This window comes from Corylus avellana, chromosome ca4 (assembly GCF_901000735.1).
Source record: "Corylus avellana chromosome ca4, CavTom2PMs-1.0".
NCBI classification, from domain to species: domain Eukaryota; kingdom Viridiplantae; phylum Streptophyta; class Magnoliopsida; order Fagales; family Betulaceae; genus Corylus; species Corylus avellana.
This window is the reverse complement of record NC_081544.1, coordinates 27,331,476-27,346,488: the sequence shown is the minus strand read 5'-3', so window position 1 is coordinate 27,346,488 and position 15,013 is coordinate 27,331,476. Positions and strand designations below refer to the sequence as shown.

Below are 15,013 nucleotides of genomic sequence, written 5' to 3'. Positions count from 1 at the left end.
TTATGTGGACGAGAGGTGGAAACTGTCTACCACATCCTTTTGGAATGTCCTTCATCAATGGATGTTTGGGGAGATTTGTCTCGTTGAGTACAAATTTCCTGCAACTAGCGGTGGACCTCTCTCGTACATGTGATGATGGGCAATTTGCATGGTTTGTATGGCCTGCGCAAAAGATTTGGTTTCGTAGAAATCATTGGGTTCATGAGGGGCAGTTCGTGGATCCCAATGTTTTGGTGCGGGATGCAGCAAATTCCTTAGAAGAATTCACACTTGTCAACCAGGCGGGGAGTAATTTTGCTCCAGAGAATGCAAGTAAGTCGTTACAACGGTGGGTAACACCACCTGTGGATTGGCTAAAACTCAACTGGGACGCTGCCTTTGATAAGAAGCACGAAATAATGGGCTTCAGCATGGTAATTAGAGATGCAACTAGCCGAGTAAAGGCAACAAAGTGTATGTCGAGAAGGAGTTTACTTGATCCTACAGCAGCAGAGGACGTGGCGGGTTTTTATGCAATGCAATTCAGCAAGGAAATGGGAGCTACAAATATTTTGCCAGAGGGTGATGTTTTGACGGTGGTAAAAGAACTGACCTCGATGGAATGGGAGCTGCTATGGACACATTGTGGAAGATACACGTGGGCTATTGCAATTTTTTCATGGATGGCTGGTTAATCATGTTAAGAGGGAGGCTAATATGGCAGCACACAAGCTAGCAAGAATGGCACTACTACATGTCATAAATAGGGTTTGGTTGAATGAAATTCTTGACTGTATTTGTGATACTGTTTTGGGAGAGCAATTTGCTCTTTCTCTTTGATTTCTTTAAATGGAAGATTCAGTTTTCATGTTCAAAAAAAGAGAATATTTGGATAGAAGATTATCTTATTTTTATCCATTACATTATTATTGGTAATGAAGATGCTTTAACTTGAATTTATTTATTGATACGAAGAAAATTTCCCTTAAGAAAAAAGAAAACAACGTACATGAAAATATGTCACACTAACAAATTTCAAATTGAATTGAATTATCAATGCTTAAAATCCAAAATAACACCAACTTTACTAGCAATCATGCATGGTGAAAGTCATAATTCGACTTGACGTTATCGTGTCAAAAAGAGTCCTTAAAGAACCATGCCAATCAAGTTTTGGCAACTTTAGAAACCATTTTTCTTTGATTCGATTTGATTATTACAATAGAAAACTATAGAGACTTTTTTTTTTCTTTCTTTTTTCTTTCTAAGCATTAAACTATAAAGACTCAGACCTCATTTGGTGGGGGTTTTTGAAACTCCCCCCCACCAAAAAAAGTAAAAAAGAAAAAAAAAATTGTATATAAGAATGGCAATACAGCACAAGATGAGATATAGGCTTCGGACATCACCCATTGATCCCATTGAAGCAATCACTGTAAACAACATAACATGACACAACAATGTATTTCAATCTAGAAGAAAAAGTTTGGGTCCAACTTGATCGTGGACCTCTCCTATATATTGGGATCCCACTTTTTTGGGAATATATATATTAAGCGTCTTTTTAAAAATGACGAAGAAGTTTTTTTTGGGAGAAATGTTTTTGACTGCCTCGATAACATCTCATGTTTTTAATAATTAGCATTTTTCAAGTTGTTCAATGCAACCTAAGTTTTAGAGAAATTTTAAATTTGATGGCAAATTTCATAAAACTCCCAAAAACTTCTACGCGTTTTGACATTACACCTTAATGTTCAAAAACTCTTAATTTAATGGTATCGAATTTTCAGTTTTTTGCAATATCCCTCATTTATTAGAATTTTCCGTTAAATGCGGTCAAAAGTCCTAAAATACCCATTTTTTATTATAAAAAATAAAATAAAAATGGCAAAGATTAAGACATTAGTGCAGATTTAATGGAATTTGCAAATATACTTATGCCTGAATCTTTGCAATTTTATTATGAAAAAAACAAAAAAAAAAAAAACAAGAGTATTTTGAAAATTTTGACAAGATTTAACTGAAAATTCTAACATATGGGGGACATTGCAAAAAATTTAAAATTTGATATTCTAAATTGAGAATCTTTGAATATGAGGAACTAATTTCCAAACGCGTAAAAGTTGAGGGAGATTTTTTAAAGTTTTTCCTAAAATTTACAATTTTCATGAAATTTACAATTGCTCAACTCTACCTAAGTTCTCAAAGAAAACTCCGGAAAAACTTTATTTGTTTATTTGATAAATATTTTAACAAAAATTTAAATCTAAAATAATGAAAAAGAATTACATTGTCCTTATTTTCTGAAACATTTGCAAGCACTCTCACATCTCTCACTCCCAAAGCTGTGGTACCCAAGCTACACTAGGGCTGGTACCAGGCCTTATGTCAATTCCGAAGTATCTCGTTTGCAATTATTCACTATCTAAACATGGAGATGCTGATGTGACATCCGCACCGCTTAGCTTAGACAAAAATAACAAGACAAAAATAGCCCTAAACCCTAAGTCCATCACATCGATGCTTAGCTTAGACGAATCTAGATCTACCATATAAAAAATTAATAAAAAAATTTGATATATATAAACTTCTACGTGTTTTGACATTTAACAATCTAGATCTACCATATAAACTTCCACGCGTTTTGACATTTAACAATTTTTTAGAATTTTTTATTAATTAGTTGTGACTTTTACAAGTTCTAAAAAAAAATTTAATAAAAAATTGTTAAATTAATGCCTGTAAGTTGAGGTAGTCACAAATAATTTTTTACAACTTTAAAAGTCACAACTAATTGTTTGTGTATGCTTGTGTAACAAGTAACTTCCTTGGAAAAAAAAAAGAAGCCAAGTAACTTCCTTCATACAGATTGTAACCATTTTTTCTGACAAGATCATGATTATGAACTTATAAATTTATCTTAAAAATTCTTAAAAAAAAAAAAAAAAAAACCACGTCGGGCTCGTTGGGGGTGGTACGGTCACCCCTTCCAACTGGCTTGAGGGTGGACGAGTCGGTGACTGCCCCCAAGTTCAAGTGGCCGGCCACCCAATGTAAGTGTTTTTTTTTTCTTCTATTATTCTAATTAGTTGAGGATAAATTTATAATTTCATAAAATCTCCATTGAAAAAACATTGCAAATTTTTTTGAGTAATTCTATGAACCATGTTGTTATCCTTCCAATATTAATGTGGTTTCCCTCCTCCTAAACTAAAAATTGTATCAATGTCCCTCCTAAACTACTGAAAATTTGTAATGTACCCCAAATAATAATAATAATAATTGTTAGTTCTTGTGTTGGCTTAATTCAGTTCCAAAATGCAGATGCTACTGTTCACAGCTCAAACACTGATATAGAATGCTCAGAATCCAATCTCCACCGTTCATAATGTAGATTCATGTGTTATGAACGTCCCTGCAAAATTTCAGCTCAATCGGACCACAAACGCCCATCGATCGGAGTTGTTGATGAAGACTGGACAGTCCGGGTCCGGACCTCCAGAAGCCGGGTCCGGACCTTATTTCCAGAAACTTGATTTTTCAAGCAGGGTCCGGACCTCAATTCCCCGGGTCCGGACCCCAGTTCCCGAAAGTGCATTTTATGAGGCATGTCCGGACCTCAGATCTGCAGGGTCCGGACCTGGCTGACTTATTAGGTTATTTTCTATTTAAACACGATTTTGCTACATTTAGATGTACGTATTTTTGGAGAGCAAAATCAGAGAGCTTAGAGAGAGATATTGTTCTAGATTATTTGAGAAGGGATTAAATACGTGAAGCCAATCGGAGTTCCGGTGAAAGGAAATCTTATAGAAGAATTGTGCCAGATGTTCTGGAAAGGGCTACTGCGGTAGAAGTCAAGTGAGTCGCTTGTCGTGTACAAGGAAGAGTAAATTGCAAAGGTTTTGTAATTCTTCTTGTATTCCTTATTCTTCTTATAGTGGATTGATTTCCTGGGTTTGGCTGCCCCGGAGAGGTTTTACATTTAGAGAGTTCTCTAAATGGTTTCCTCTTCGTAACCAAATATCTGTGTTCTTGATTTTCATTACATATCTGTATTTGGTTGATTATTGATTGTTAGGTTAGATCTTATTCCGCTTAATATTTGTGAATCACCTAGACATTTGAATAGGTGTCGTTTGGAGTCGTTTTAGAATTTTCAATTGGTATCAGAGCGGGTTCACTCTGTGAAGGATTTATTTCCTGAGTGTGATCCGAGACTCCATATCAAATGTCTCTTACGGTTGCTCCTAATTCTCTTCCCGTCTTTGACGGAACAAATTATACGCTTTGGAAAATTCGTATGAGAGCTTATTTTAAATCCATTAATGTTTGGCATATTGTTGAATCTGGATGGACACGTCCAGAAAAGCAATTGCTGAATGGACAACGGAGGAAAAGAATAATGCTACTGCGAATGACAAAGCTATAAATGCTATTTACATCTCTGTTTCAAATGAGGAATTTTCTAGAATTTCTAGATGTGAAATAGCTAAGGAAGCTTGGGAAACTTTAGAAATCACACATGAAGGAACTAAGGTTGTTAGAACTTCAAAAATTCAAATGTTGGTTTCTCAGTTTGAGGAGATTAGAATGCAGGAAGATGAAACTTTTGATGAATTCTATTCAAAGCTTAGTGCCATTAGAAACTCTACCATTAATTTGGGAAAGAAAATGGATGATGCTAAAGTGGTGAAAAAAATCTTAAGATCTTTGCCTGAGAGGTTTATTCCCCAAATTGCTGCTATACAACAGAGCAAGGACTTAGATACTATGAGAGTAGAAGAACTTGTAGGTTCCCTTCAGACCTTTGAGCTAATTCTTCCTAAACACAAGAACACCAAAAATATTGCTCTTAAGGCAAAAAATGTTAAGGTTGACTCTTGTGGTTCATCTGATGAGGATTCTGGAAATGAGGAAGAAATTGCTATGTTTGCTAAGAAGTTTAGGAAATTCTTTAGAGCCAAGAAAGGAAATTTTAGAAATAGCAATTCACAATTTTCTGAGAAATCTAGAAATGAGAATGTTGAGAAAGGAAAGTCACCTAGAGGTATCAAGTGTCACGAATGTGGAGGACATGGGCACATTCGTGTTGACTGTGCTAACTTGAGAAAGTCAAATGGCAAGGCATTTAATGTGACTCAAAGTGATGAGTCAGACAAGGACGATGCTGAACAAGGAGTTAATTACTTAGCATTTGGAGTTAGTTATGAGAGTGAGCATGAGAATAGTGAGTGTAATTCTCAAGACAAACAAGGTGTGTCCGATAATGATTCGGAAGAAGAAGATGATTTGCAAAATGCTTATAATAATCTCTTTGTGGAATACACTAAACTGAAAAAGCTGAATAAGCAGCAATTGAAGAAACTCAATGAGGTTAATCTTGAAAATGATCAACTTTCTGTCACCTTAACTGATTCTCTTGCTACTCATAATACTTTGATGTCTGAAAATCAAATGCTAATTGCCAAAGTGAAATCCTTAGAGAATGAACTGAATGAATCAAAGAATCATTTAACAAAATTCTCTAGTGAAAAGCTAAATCAAATGCTACATAATCAGAAACATTCGTTTGATAGAACTGGATTGGGTTTTGATAAATCTGCTATTTTATCTACTAATGTTGCTTCTTCTTCAAAGATGATTTTTGTGAAACCAGTGAACAAAGAAGATAGCTTGGCTGAAAAGAAGGTAATTTCTCCTCAAATTTCCAAAGATGGAAAAGGTAAGGGAACTCTAACTGATTCCTATATGTCTAGTTCTAAGTCGAGAAGTATGCACATGTTAAGGAACCAACCTTCTCAAAGGTTTATTCCTACGTGTCATAACTGTGGTAAGATTGGACATATTCGTCCTAAGTGTTTTCAGCTTAACAGTCATGAGCCTAAAAGAGAATATTTCCATTCTAGAAATAGTTATGAGAAATTATTCAACATGATGAGAGACGTAGTAACACGGTTAGATGTCTTGGATAAGAGTCACACAGTTGTCCCTGATGTGAAGAAAGTTTGGGTCAAGAAGATTAATACCATTCACCCATTGAGGGGGAGTGGTAATGGACTCACCTAGATTAGGTGGGCACATAGACCATGCCTAGAAATTGAGCATATTGATATTTGTCTATAGCTGTTCTAGGGCATTTTTTTTCTTAATTTTTGTTTGCTTTGTTTTTATTTTCTTTGATTATTTTTTATTCTTTTAGATTGTTTTAATTGTTAGATACTCAGTTTCTCATGTCTTGTGCTCAAATGAATATTTTACATATGAGTGGGGTCAATATTTCTGCAATTTACATCTATTGCTCCATATGTTTCTGATAAACCTTGTTTTTCTGAAGACTGTTAAAGGAGTAAGAGTCAGTTTTTCTCATGTTCGAAATTGTGCACTTTTTGCCCCCATTAGGTTTAGATTTTTGTTATGTGTTTGGGAATTTGGAGCAAACATTTTGCTTGGAAGATAGGTTGTGTCAGTTCTATCCACTTGACCAACTCGTTAGTTGAACCTAGCTCCAAAAAATTCCAACATTTTCCAAAAAAAAAAAAAAAAAAAAAAAAATAAAAAATAAAATAAGCTCAAATGACTTAGTTTTGCTTCTGTCTGTCCCTAAAGAAAGAATCAGTGATCAAATCATTGCGGAAATAGATGATTACTAAAGGACATGGTAAAAGAAAATGATCAGTCTCAGGGGGAGTGTATCGGATGAGGGAATCTAGGTCCTAACATTATAAGGTTTTACTGTGGTTTGAATCAGACTGCTGGTCTTCCTTTACAAAATGTCTGCCTAGATTTACCTTTCATTGATGAAATCTTAGTTAATGGGAGTACTCACACACTACACCATCACATGAGATTTCTGATTATTGCCTACTTGACTGCATTCACAGACCAAGGTTGTGTCATGCATATGGTACATTTACGGTGCAAGTGTAGCTTGTTGATCACTCCGAATTGTTCAGATATTCATACGAGCATGCATGATCTATTGCTTATCTATACAAGTTTTCTTTGGTGTTTTGTTTTTTTTTTAAAAAAAAAATAAATAAAAATAAAAAATAAAAAATAAAGGAAAGCTTTTGGATATTCATTGTGCAATACATGAGTCATTGATGTGTTATCATGTGTGTTCATTTAACTTTTAAAGGGGGAGAAACATGCTTTGCCTTTCCAGTTTCCTGTTGTTAATTGAGTCATACATTGAGGGGGAGTTTTGTTGATGTTTCTTTATAATCACGCATCATTTTTTTCATGAGTTTTATTTATGTCTTCTTGTTCCACATATGCCTTGATGTATTTTGTGAAGTGTTTCAGGAAACATGAAGACCTTTTGTCATTCTGCGACAAAAAGGGGGAGTAAATATGGGGAGATGATGGGATTGGCTCGGCATTTTGGTTTTGTCACCGAATTGCCAAAGGGGGAGTTTATTAGTTCTTGTGTTGGCTTAATTCAGTTCCAAAATGCAGAGGCTACTACTCATGGGCTCAAACACTGATATAGAATGCTCAGAATCCAATCTCCACCGTTCATAATGTAGATTCATGTGTTATGAACGTCCCTGCAAAATTTCAGCTCAATCGGACCACAAACGCCCATCGATCGGAGTTGTTGATGAAGACTGGACAGCCCGGGTCCGGACCTCCAGAAGTCGGGTCCGGACCCCATTTCCAGAAACTTGATTTTTCAAGCAGGGTCCGGACCTCAATTCCCCGGGTCCGGACCCCAGTTCCCGAAAGTGCATTTTATGAGGCATGTCCGGACCTCAGATCTGCAGGGTCCGGACCGGACCTGGCTGACTTATTAGGGTTATTTTCTATTTAAACACGATTTTGCTACATTTATATGTACGTATTTTGGAGAGCAAAATTAGAGAGCTTAGAGAGAGATATTGTTCTAGCTTATTTGAGAAGGGATTAAATACGTGAAGCCAATCGGAGTTCCGGTGAAAGGAAATCTTATAGAAGAATTGTGCCAGATGTTCTGGAAAGGGCTACTGCGGTAGAAGTCAAGTGGGTCGCTTGTCGTGTACAAGGAAGAGTAAATTGCAAAGGTTTTGTAATTCTTCTTGTATTCCTTATTCTTCTTATAGTGGATTGATTTCCTGGGTTTGGCTGCCCCGGAGAGGTTTTACATTTAGAGAGTTCTCTAAATGGTTTCCTCTTCGTAACCAAATATCTGTGTTCTTGATTTTCATTACATATCTGTATTTGGTTGATTATTGATTGTTAGGTTAGATCTTATTCCGCTTAATATTTGTGAATCACCTAGACATTTGAATAGGTGTCGTTTGGAGTCGTTTTAGAATTTTCAATTGGTATCAGAGCGGGTTCACTCTGTGAAGGATTTATTTCCTGAGTGTGATCCGAGACTCCATATCAAATGTCTCTACGGTTGCTCCTAATTCTCTTCCGTCTTTGACGGAACAAATTATACGCTTTGGAAAATTCGTATGAGAGCTTATTTTAAATCCATTAATGTTTGGCATATTGTTGAATCTGGATGGACACGTCCAGATAAAAGCAATAGCTGAATGGACAACGGAGGAAAAGAATAATGCTACTGCGAATGACAAAGCTATAAATGCTATTTACATCTCTGTTTCAAATGAGGAATTTTCTAGAATTTCTAGATGTGAAATAGCTAAGGAAGCTTGGGAAACTTTAGAAATCACACATGAAGGAACTAAGGTTGTTAGAACTTCAAAAATTCAAATGTTGGTTTCTCAGTTTGAGGAGATTAGAATGCAGGAAGATGAAACTTTTGATGAATTCTATTCAAAGCTTAGTGCCATTAGAAACTCTACCATTAATTTGGGAAAGAAAATGGATGATGCTAAAGTGGTGAAAAAAATCTTAAGATCTTTGCCTGAGAGGTTTATTCCCCAAATTGCTGCTATACAACAGAGCAAGGACTTAGATACTATGAGAGTAGAAGAACTTGTAGGTTCCCTTCAGACCTTTGAGCTAATTCTTCCTAAACACAAGAACACCAAAAATATTGCTCTTAAGGCAAAAAAATGTTAAGGTTGACTCTTGTGGTTCATCTGATGAGGATTCTGGAAATGAGGAAGAAATTGCTATGTTTGCTAAGAAGTTTAGGAAATTCTTTAGAGCCAAGAAAGGAAATTTTAGAAATAGCAATTCACAATTTTATGAGAAATCTAGAAATGAGAATGTTGAGAAAGGAAAGTCACCTAGAGGTATCAAGTGTCACGAATGTGGAGGACATGGGCACATTCGTGTTGACTATGCTAACTTGAGAAAGTCAAATGGCAAGGCATTTAATGTGACTCAAAGTGATGAGTCAGACAAGGACGATGCTGAACAAGGAGTTAATTACTTAGCATTTGGAGTTAGTTATGAGAGTGAGCATGAGAATAGTGAGTGTAATTCTCAAGACAAACAAGGTGTGTCCGATAATGATTCGGAAGAAGAAGATGATTTGCAAAATGCTTATAATAATCTCTTTGTGGAATACACTAAACTGAAAAAGCTGAATAAGCAGCAATTGAAGAAACTCAATGAGGTTAATCTTGAAAATGATCAACTTTCTGTCACCTTAACTGATTCTCTTGCTACTCATAATACTTTGATGTCTGAAAATCAAATGCTAATTGCCAAAGTGAAATTCTTTGAGAATGAACTGAATGAATCAAAGAATCATTTAACAAAATTCTCTAGTGAAAAGCTAAATCAAATGCTACATAATCAGAAACATTCGTTTGATAGAACTGGATTGGGTTTTGATAAATCTGCTATTTTATCTACTAATGTTGCTTCTTCTTCAAAGATGATTTTTGTGAAACCAGTGAACAAAGAAGATAGCTTGGCTGAAAAGAAGGTAATTTCTCCTCAAATTTCCAATGGTGGAAAAGGTAAGGGAACTCTAACTGATTCTTATATGTCTAGTTCTAAGTCGAGAAGTATGCACATGTTAAGGAACCAACCTTCTCAAAGGTTTATTCCTACGTGTCATAACTGTGGTAAGATTGGACATATTCGTCCTAAGTGTTTTCAGCTTAACAATCATGGGCCTAAAAGAGAATATTTCCATTCTAGAAATAGTTATGAGAAATTATTCAACATGATGAGAAACCTAGTAACACGGTTAGATGTCTTGGATAAGAGTCACACACTTGTCCCTGATGTGAAGAAAGTTTGGGTCAAGAAGATTAATACCATTCACCCATTGAGGGGGAGTGGTAATGGACTCACCTAGATTAGGTGGGCACATAGACCATGCCTAGAAATTGAGCATATTGATATTTGTCTATAGCTGTTCTAGGGTAATTTTTTCTTAATTTTTGTTTGCTTTGTTTTTATTTTCTTTGATTATTTTTTATTCTTTTAGATTGTTTTAATTGTTAGATACTCAGTTTCTCATGTCTTGTGCTCAAATGAATATTTTACATATGAGTGGGGTCAATATTTCTGCAATTTACATCTATTGCTCCATATGTTTCTGATATACCTTGTTTTTTCTAAAGACTGTTAAAGGAGTAAGAGTCAGTTTTTCTCATGTTCGAAATTGTGCACTTTTTGCCCCCATTAGGTTTAGATTTTTGTTATATGTTTGGAAATTTGGAGAAAACATTTTGTTTGGAAGATAGGCAGTGTAGAATCTTGCCACTTGACCAACTCGTTAGTTGAACCTAGCTCCTAAAAATTCCACCATTTTCCAAAAAAAAAAAAAAAGGGCATAAAATAAGCTCAGATGATTTCATTTTGCTTCTGTCTGTCCCTAAAGAAAGAATCAGTGATCAAATCATTGCGGAAATAGATGATTACTAAAGGACATGGTAAAAGAAAATGATCAGTCTCAGGGGGAGTGTATCGGATGAGGGAATCTAGGTCCTAACATTATAAGGTTTTACTGTGATTTGAATCAGACTGCTGGTCTTCCTTTACAAAATGTCTGCCTAGATTTACCTTTCATTGATGAAATCTTAGTTAATGGGAGTACTCACACACTACACCATCACATGAGATTTCTGATTATTGCCTACTTGACTGCATTCACAGACCAAGGTTGTGTCATGCATATGGTACATTTACGGTGTAAGTGTAGCTTGTTGATCACTCCGAATTGTTCAGATATTCATACGAGCATGCATGATCTATTGCTTATCTATACAAGTTTTCTTTGGTGTTTTGTTTTTTTTTTAAAAAAAAAAAAAAGAAAAAAAAAGAAAAAAAAAGGAAAGCTTTTGGATATTCATTGTGCAATACATGAGTCATTGATGTGTTATCATGTGTGTTCATTTAACTTTTAAAGGGGGAGAAACATGCTTTGCATTTCCAGTTTCCTGTTGTTAATTGAGTCATACATTGAGGGGGAGTTTTGCTGATGTTTCTTTATAATCACGCATCATTTTTTTTTTCATGAGTTTTATTTATGTCTTCTTGTTCCACATATGCCTTGATGTATTTTGTGAAGTGTTTCAGGAAACATGAAGACCTTTTGTCATTCTGTGACAAAAAGGGGGAGTAAATATGGGGAGATGATGGGATTGGCTCGACATTTTGGTTTTGTCACTGAATTGCCAAAGGGGGAGTTTGTTAGTTCTTGTGTTGGCTTAATTCAGTTCCAAAATGCAGATGCTACTGTTCACGGCTCAAACACTGATATAGAATGCTCAGAATCCAATCTCCACCGTTCATAATGTAGATTCATGTGTTATGAACGTCCCTGCAAAATTTCAGCTCAATCGGACCACAAACGCCCATCGATCGGAGTTGTTGATGAAGACTGGACAGTCCGGGTCCGGACCTCCAGAAGCCGGGTCCGGACCCCATTTCCAGAAACTTGATTTTCAAGCAGGGTCCGGACCTCAATTCCCCGGGTCCGGACCCCAGTTCCCGAAAGTGCATTTTATGAGGCATGTCCGGACCTCAGATCTGCAGGGTCCGGACCTGGCTGACTTATTAGGCTTATTTTCTATTTAAACACGATTTTGCTACATTTAGATGTACGTATTTTTGGAGAGCAAAATCAGAGAGCTTAGAGAGAGATATTGTTCTAGATTATTTGAGAAGGGATTAAATACGTGAAGCCAATCGGAGTTCCGGTGAAAGGAAATCTTATAGAAGAATTGTGCCAGATGTTCTGGAAAGGGCTACTGCGGTAGAAGTCAAGTGGGTCGCTTGTCGTGTACAAGGAAGAGTAAATTGCAAAGGTTTTGTAATTCTTCTTGTATTCCTTATTCTTCTTATAGTGGATTGATTTCCTGGGTTTGGCTGCCCCGGAGAGGTTTTACATTTAGAGAGTTCTCTAAATGGTTTCCTCTTCGTAACCAAATATCTGTGTTCTTGATTTTCATTACATATCTGTATTTGGTTGATTATTTACTGTTAGGTTAGATCTTATTCCGCATAATATTTGTGAATCACCTAGACGTGTGAGTAGGTGATAATTGGAGTCGATTTAGAATTTTCACTTATAAAAACAAAAATATTTTTACCCTTTCACTTGGTGATGGTGAAGGAACCGGAGGAATTTTGAAGCTTGTATAATTACTATATTTTACTCATTTGCTATTGCTTATCAGAAATTTGTAAGGGCGCTTGTGGCTTTGTAAAATCAACTTGTAGATGGGAGTACATTCTTAACTATTGACAGAAGAATCAAACTAGCTCTTCACATTTGTCACTCCTTCGAATGTGTAAGAATATTGTAATAATTAGAGCCTTGAGTTGAAATACATGTTTCATGAGTTGTAACTCATGGGACATAAATGTCAAATTTAACAGATGTAGGAAAGTCGTGGAAGACTACTTTGGATTGAACGCTTACTTACGTTTGATTATATCTTCAAGTATTACATGATTACAGGACAAAAGAGCCTACATGGAATGAAGACTTCACTTTTAATATCAAGCAGCCTCCAACAAAACTTCTCCAGGTTTGTATCCGTGCTCATTGATAATATTATTTACCCATATAAAATGCACTTGACTACATATCTAACTCTCCACCAATATTTTTTTCTTATAATTATTCCCTTTCTTTTTAGCGAGTGTCTTAAACATGTGAAAATTAGAGGTGACAGAGTAACCACTCAAAAAAAGTGGAGTGTTTCTTTCTTTTAAGTGGTTGTCTGAAAAAGGATGACAGAATTACAGAAATGAGTTTTACGTTATCAAAAAAATCATCAAAGATTCTTTGTAACTAACAGTTCTTCCTCTTTTAAGCTGTTCTCTTGGAAAAGAATGACAAAATTACAGCAATTGATCATATAGGAACAAAATCTAAAGATTTTTCCTTATAAAAAGTGATAGAAAACATATATTCTTTTAGCATTTCTTAATATTTGAAGCCTAGTAATAGAATTTTTTTACATAATTCCTGTTTTTGCCTGATGAGAATCTCCCATATATATCATCCTTAATTTGATGCAATTGAGTTACTCATTTCAGGCCGTTGAGTTATTTTGTTATAGTTCATCTTTGAAACTTCAGAGGGATGAAAGAAACGTATTTTAGTATTTGTTATCCTTAGACAAAAGTTTCTGTCTTTTAAGTGACCCATTCTTGATGTGTTTCCTAATAAAAATTAAAACCAAGGTTTTGTTTGGTTCGCGAAATATGTAGTCCATTGGAAAAAGAATAGCTACTACTGAGAATAGAAGAGTATAAAATAAAATAGTTATTCATATTCCATAGTTTGGTAACAACACACATGCAAAAATTGGAATTAAATCAAAATTACGAAAAAACCATTTTTTAAAAAAAACTCATATTAAAAAAAAAAAAAACCTGAAATAAATTGGGGTGGTCGGCCACCCACAGAAGCTGCCACTTCGCGGCCACCCCCGACGACCCGCGGGGTGGCTGCGACCACCCCAAAGGAGCTCCGGGGGTGGTTGCACCACCCCCAGACGTCTCGGGGGTGGTCCTCACAAATAAAAAATTATATGGGTATTTTTGAAAAATGTATTCCATTCCTTAAGGATTAGATTAGTGGCTTAACTAATCCTGTGTGTGTGAGATTAGTAGTTCTATGAGTATAAACTATTCCCAGAAATAGTGTGTAACCAAACAAAGGAATAGCTATACCGTAGGATTAGCTATTCCTTTCCCGGGTCTATTCCGCAAATTAAACGAGGCCTAAGTTTCTTTTTCATCTCTAGAAAATACTGTGTCAAAACTCGAAATTCTAGTTCTACACCTTTGTTTTTTCCTGTGAAATTTGTCTTGAATCTTCATATCAGATAATTTAAATTCCATTCAGAATACCTATCTTGCAAACCGGGTTTGGCCTCTATTCTAAGGTAATTTACTAATTCACTTCTATTTTCTTGAACAAAAACTGTTAGACCAACTGATTTGGCTAGTGGTTATCCCTATTGAGTAGCTTAGTAGTGCATTTTTTATTTATTTTTTTAATTTTTTGTTTAAAATGTTGGGTTAAATTTGACATTAACATGTCTGAATGTAATTTCCTCTTATCAGATTTGCATTATTTGTTTGCATATGTGTCTCTTGTACTATGTTGTATATTGTTCACATAACGTTAAAAGTTTCAAGCTTAAATGGAGCAACTATTCTTGAGAAGTCATCTTTGAACAGAGACTTATTGGCCTGTTCATTACATCTGATATCCAATATTTTATAACATCAAGAATGGGGGTACGGTCTTAATATCAGCTTCACTGCTCGCTTTATATGCGTATGGGATGGTCAAACTTGAGGATCCTGCTTGGATGAAGTAATTTATAAGATGCTGTAGAATTAAAATAGGAACTGCACAATTGAGGAGCAGAGTTTTATATATATAATTTTGAGGAGACAGTAATCATATGAATTTTGCTGCATTAATTTGATCATGATCAACAACGGGGGAGTTACCTCTTACCATTTATTTTGAAAACTATTAAGTACTCTTTTTCTGTTTGCTTTAATTGAGTTCAAATGAAGGAAGGTAATTTTGGTAATCAACAAATTTTTATTTATTTATTTTTATTTTGGCTCTCCCCAACCAAAAAAAAAAAAAAACACTTTCTATTTTGAAGACGATGTATTAAGTAATGTCCCGTTAAAG

At 35.3% G+C, this 15,013-nt stretch overlaps 1 protein-coding gene across 1 annotated transcript in view; it reads left to right on the top strand.

Moving 5' to 3' along the window:
• Window positions 1-15,013, top strand: part of LOC132179000 (uncharacterized) — a gene marked incomplete at its 3' end in the record, with an annotated part of 49,841 nt that overhangs the window by 17,544 nt on the left and 17,284 nt on the right. Inside the window, 1 exon segment of the mRNA XM_059591606.1 lies at window positions 12,806-12,875. Coding sequence (XP_059447589.1) covers window positions 12,806-12,875 — 70 coding nt within the window.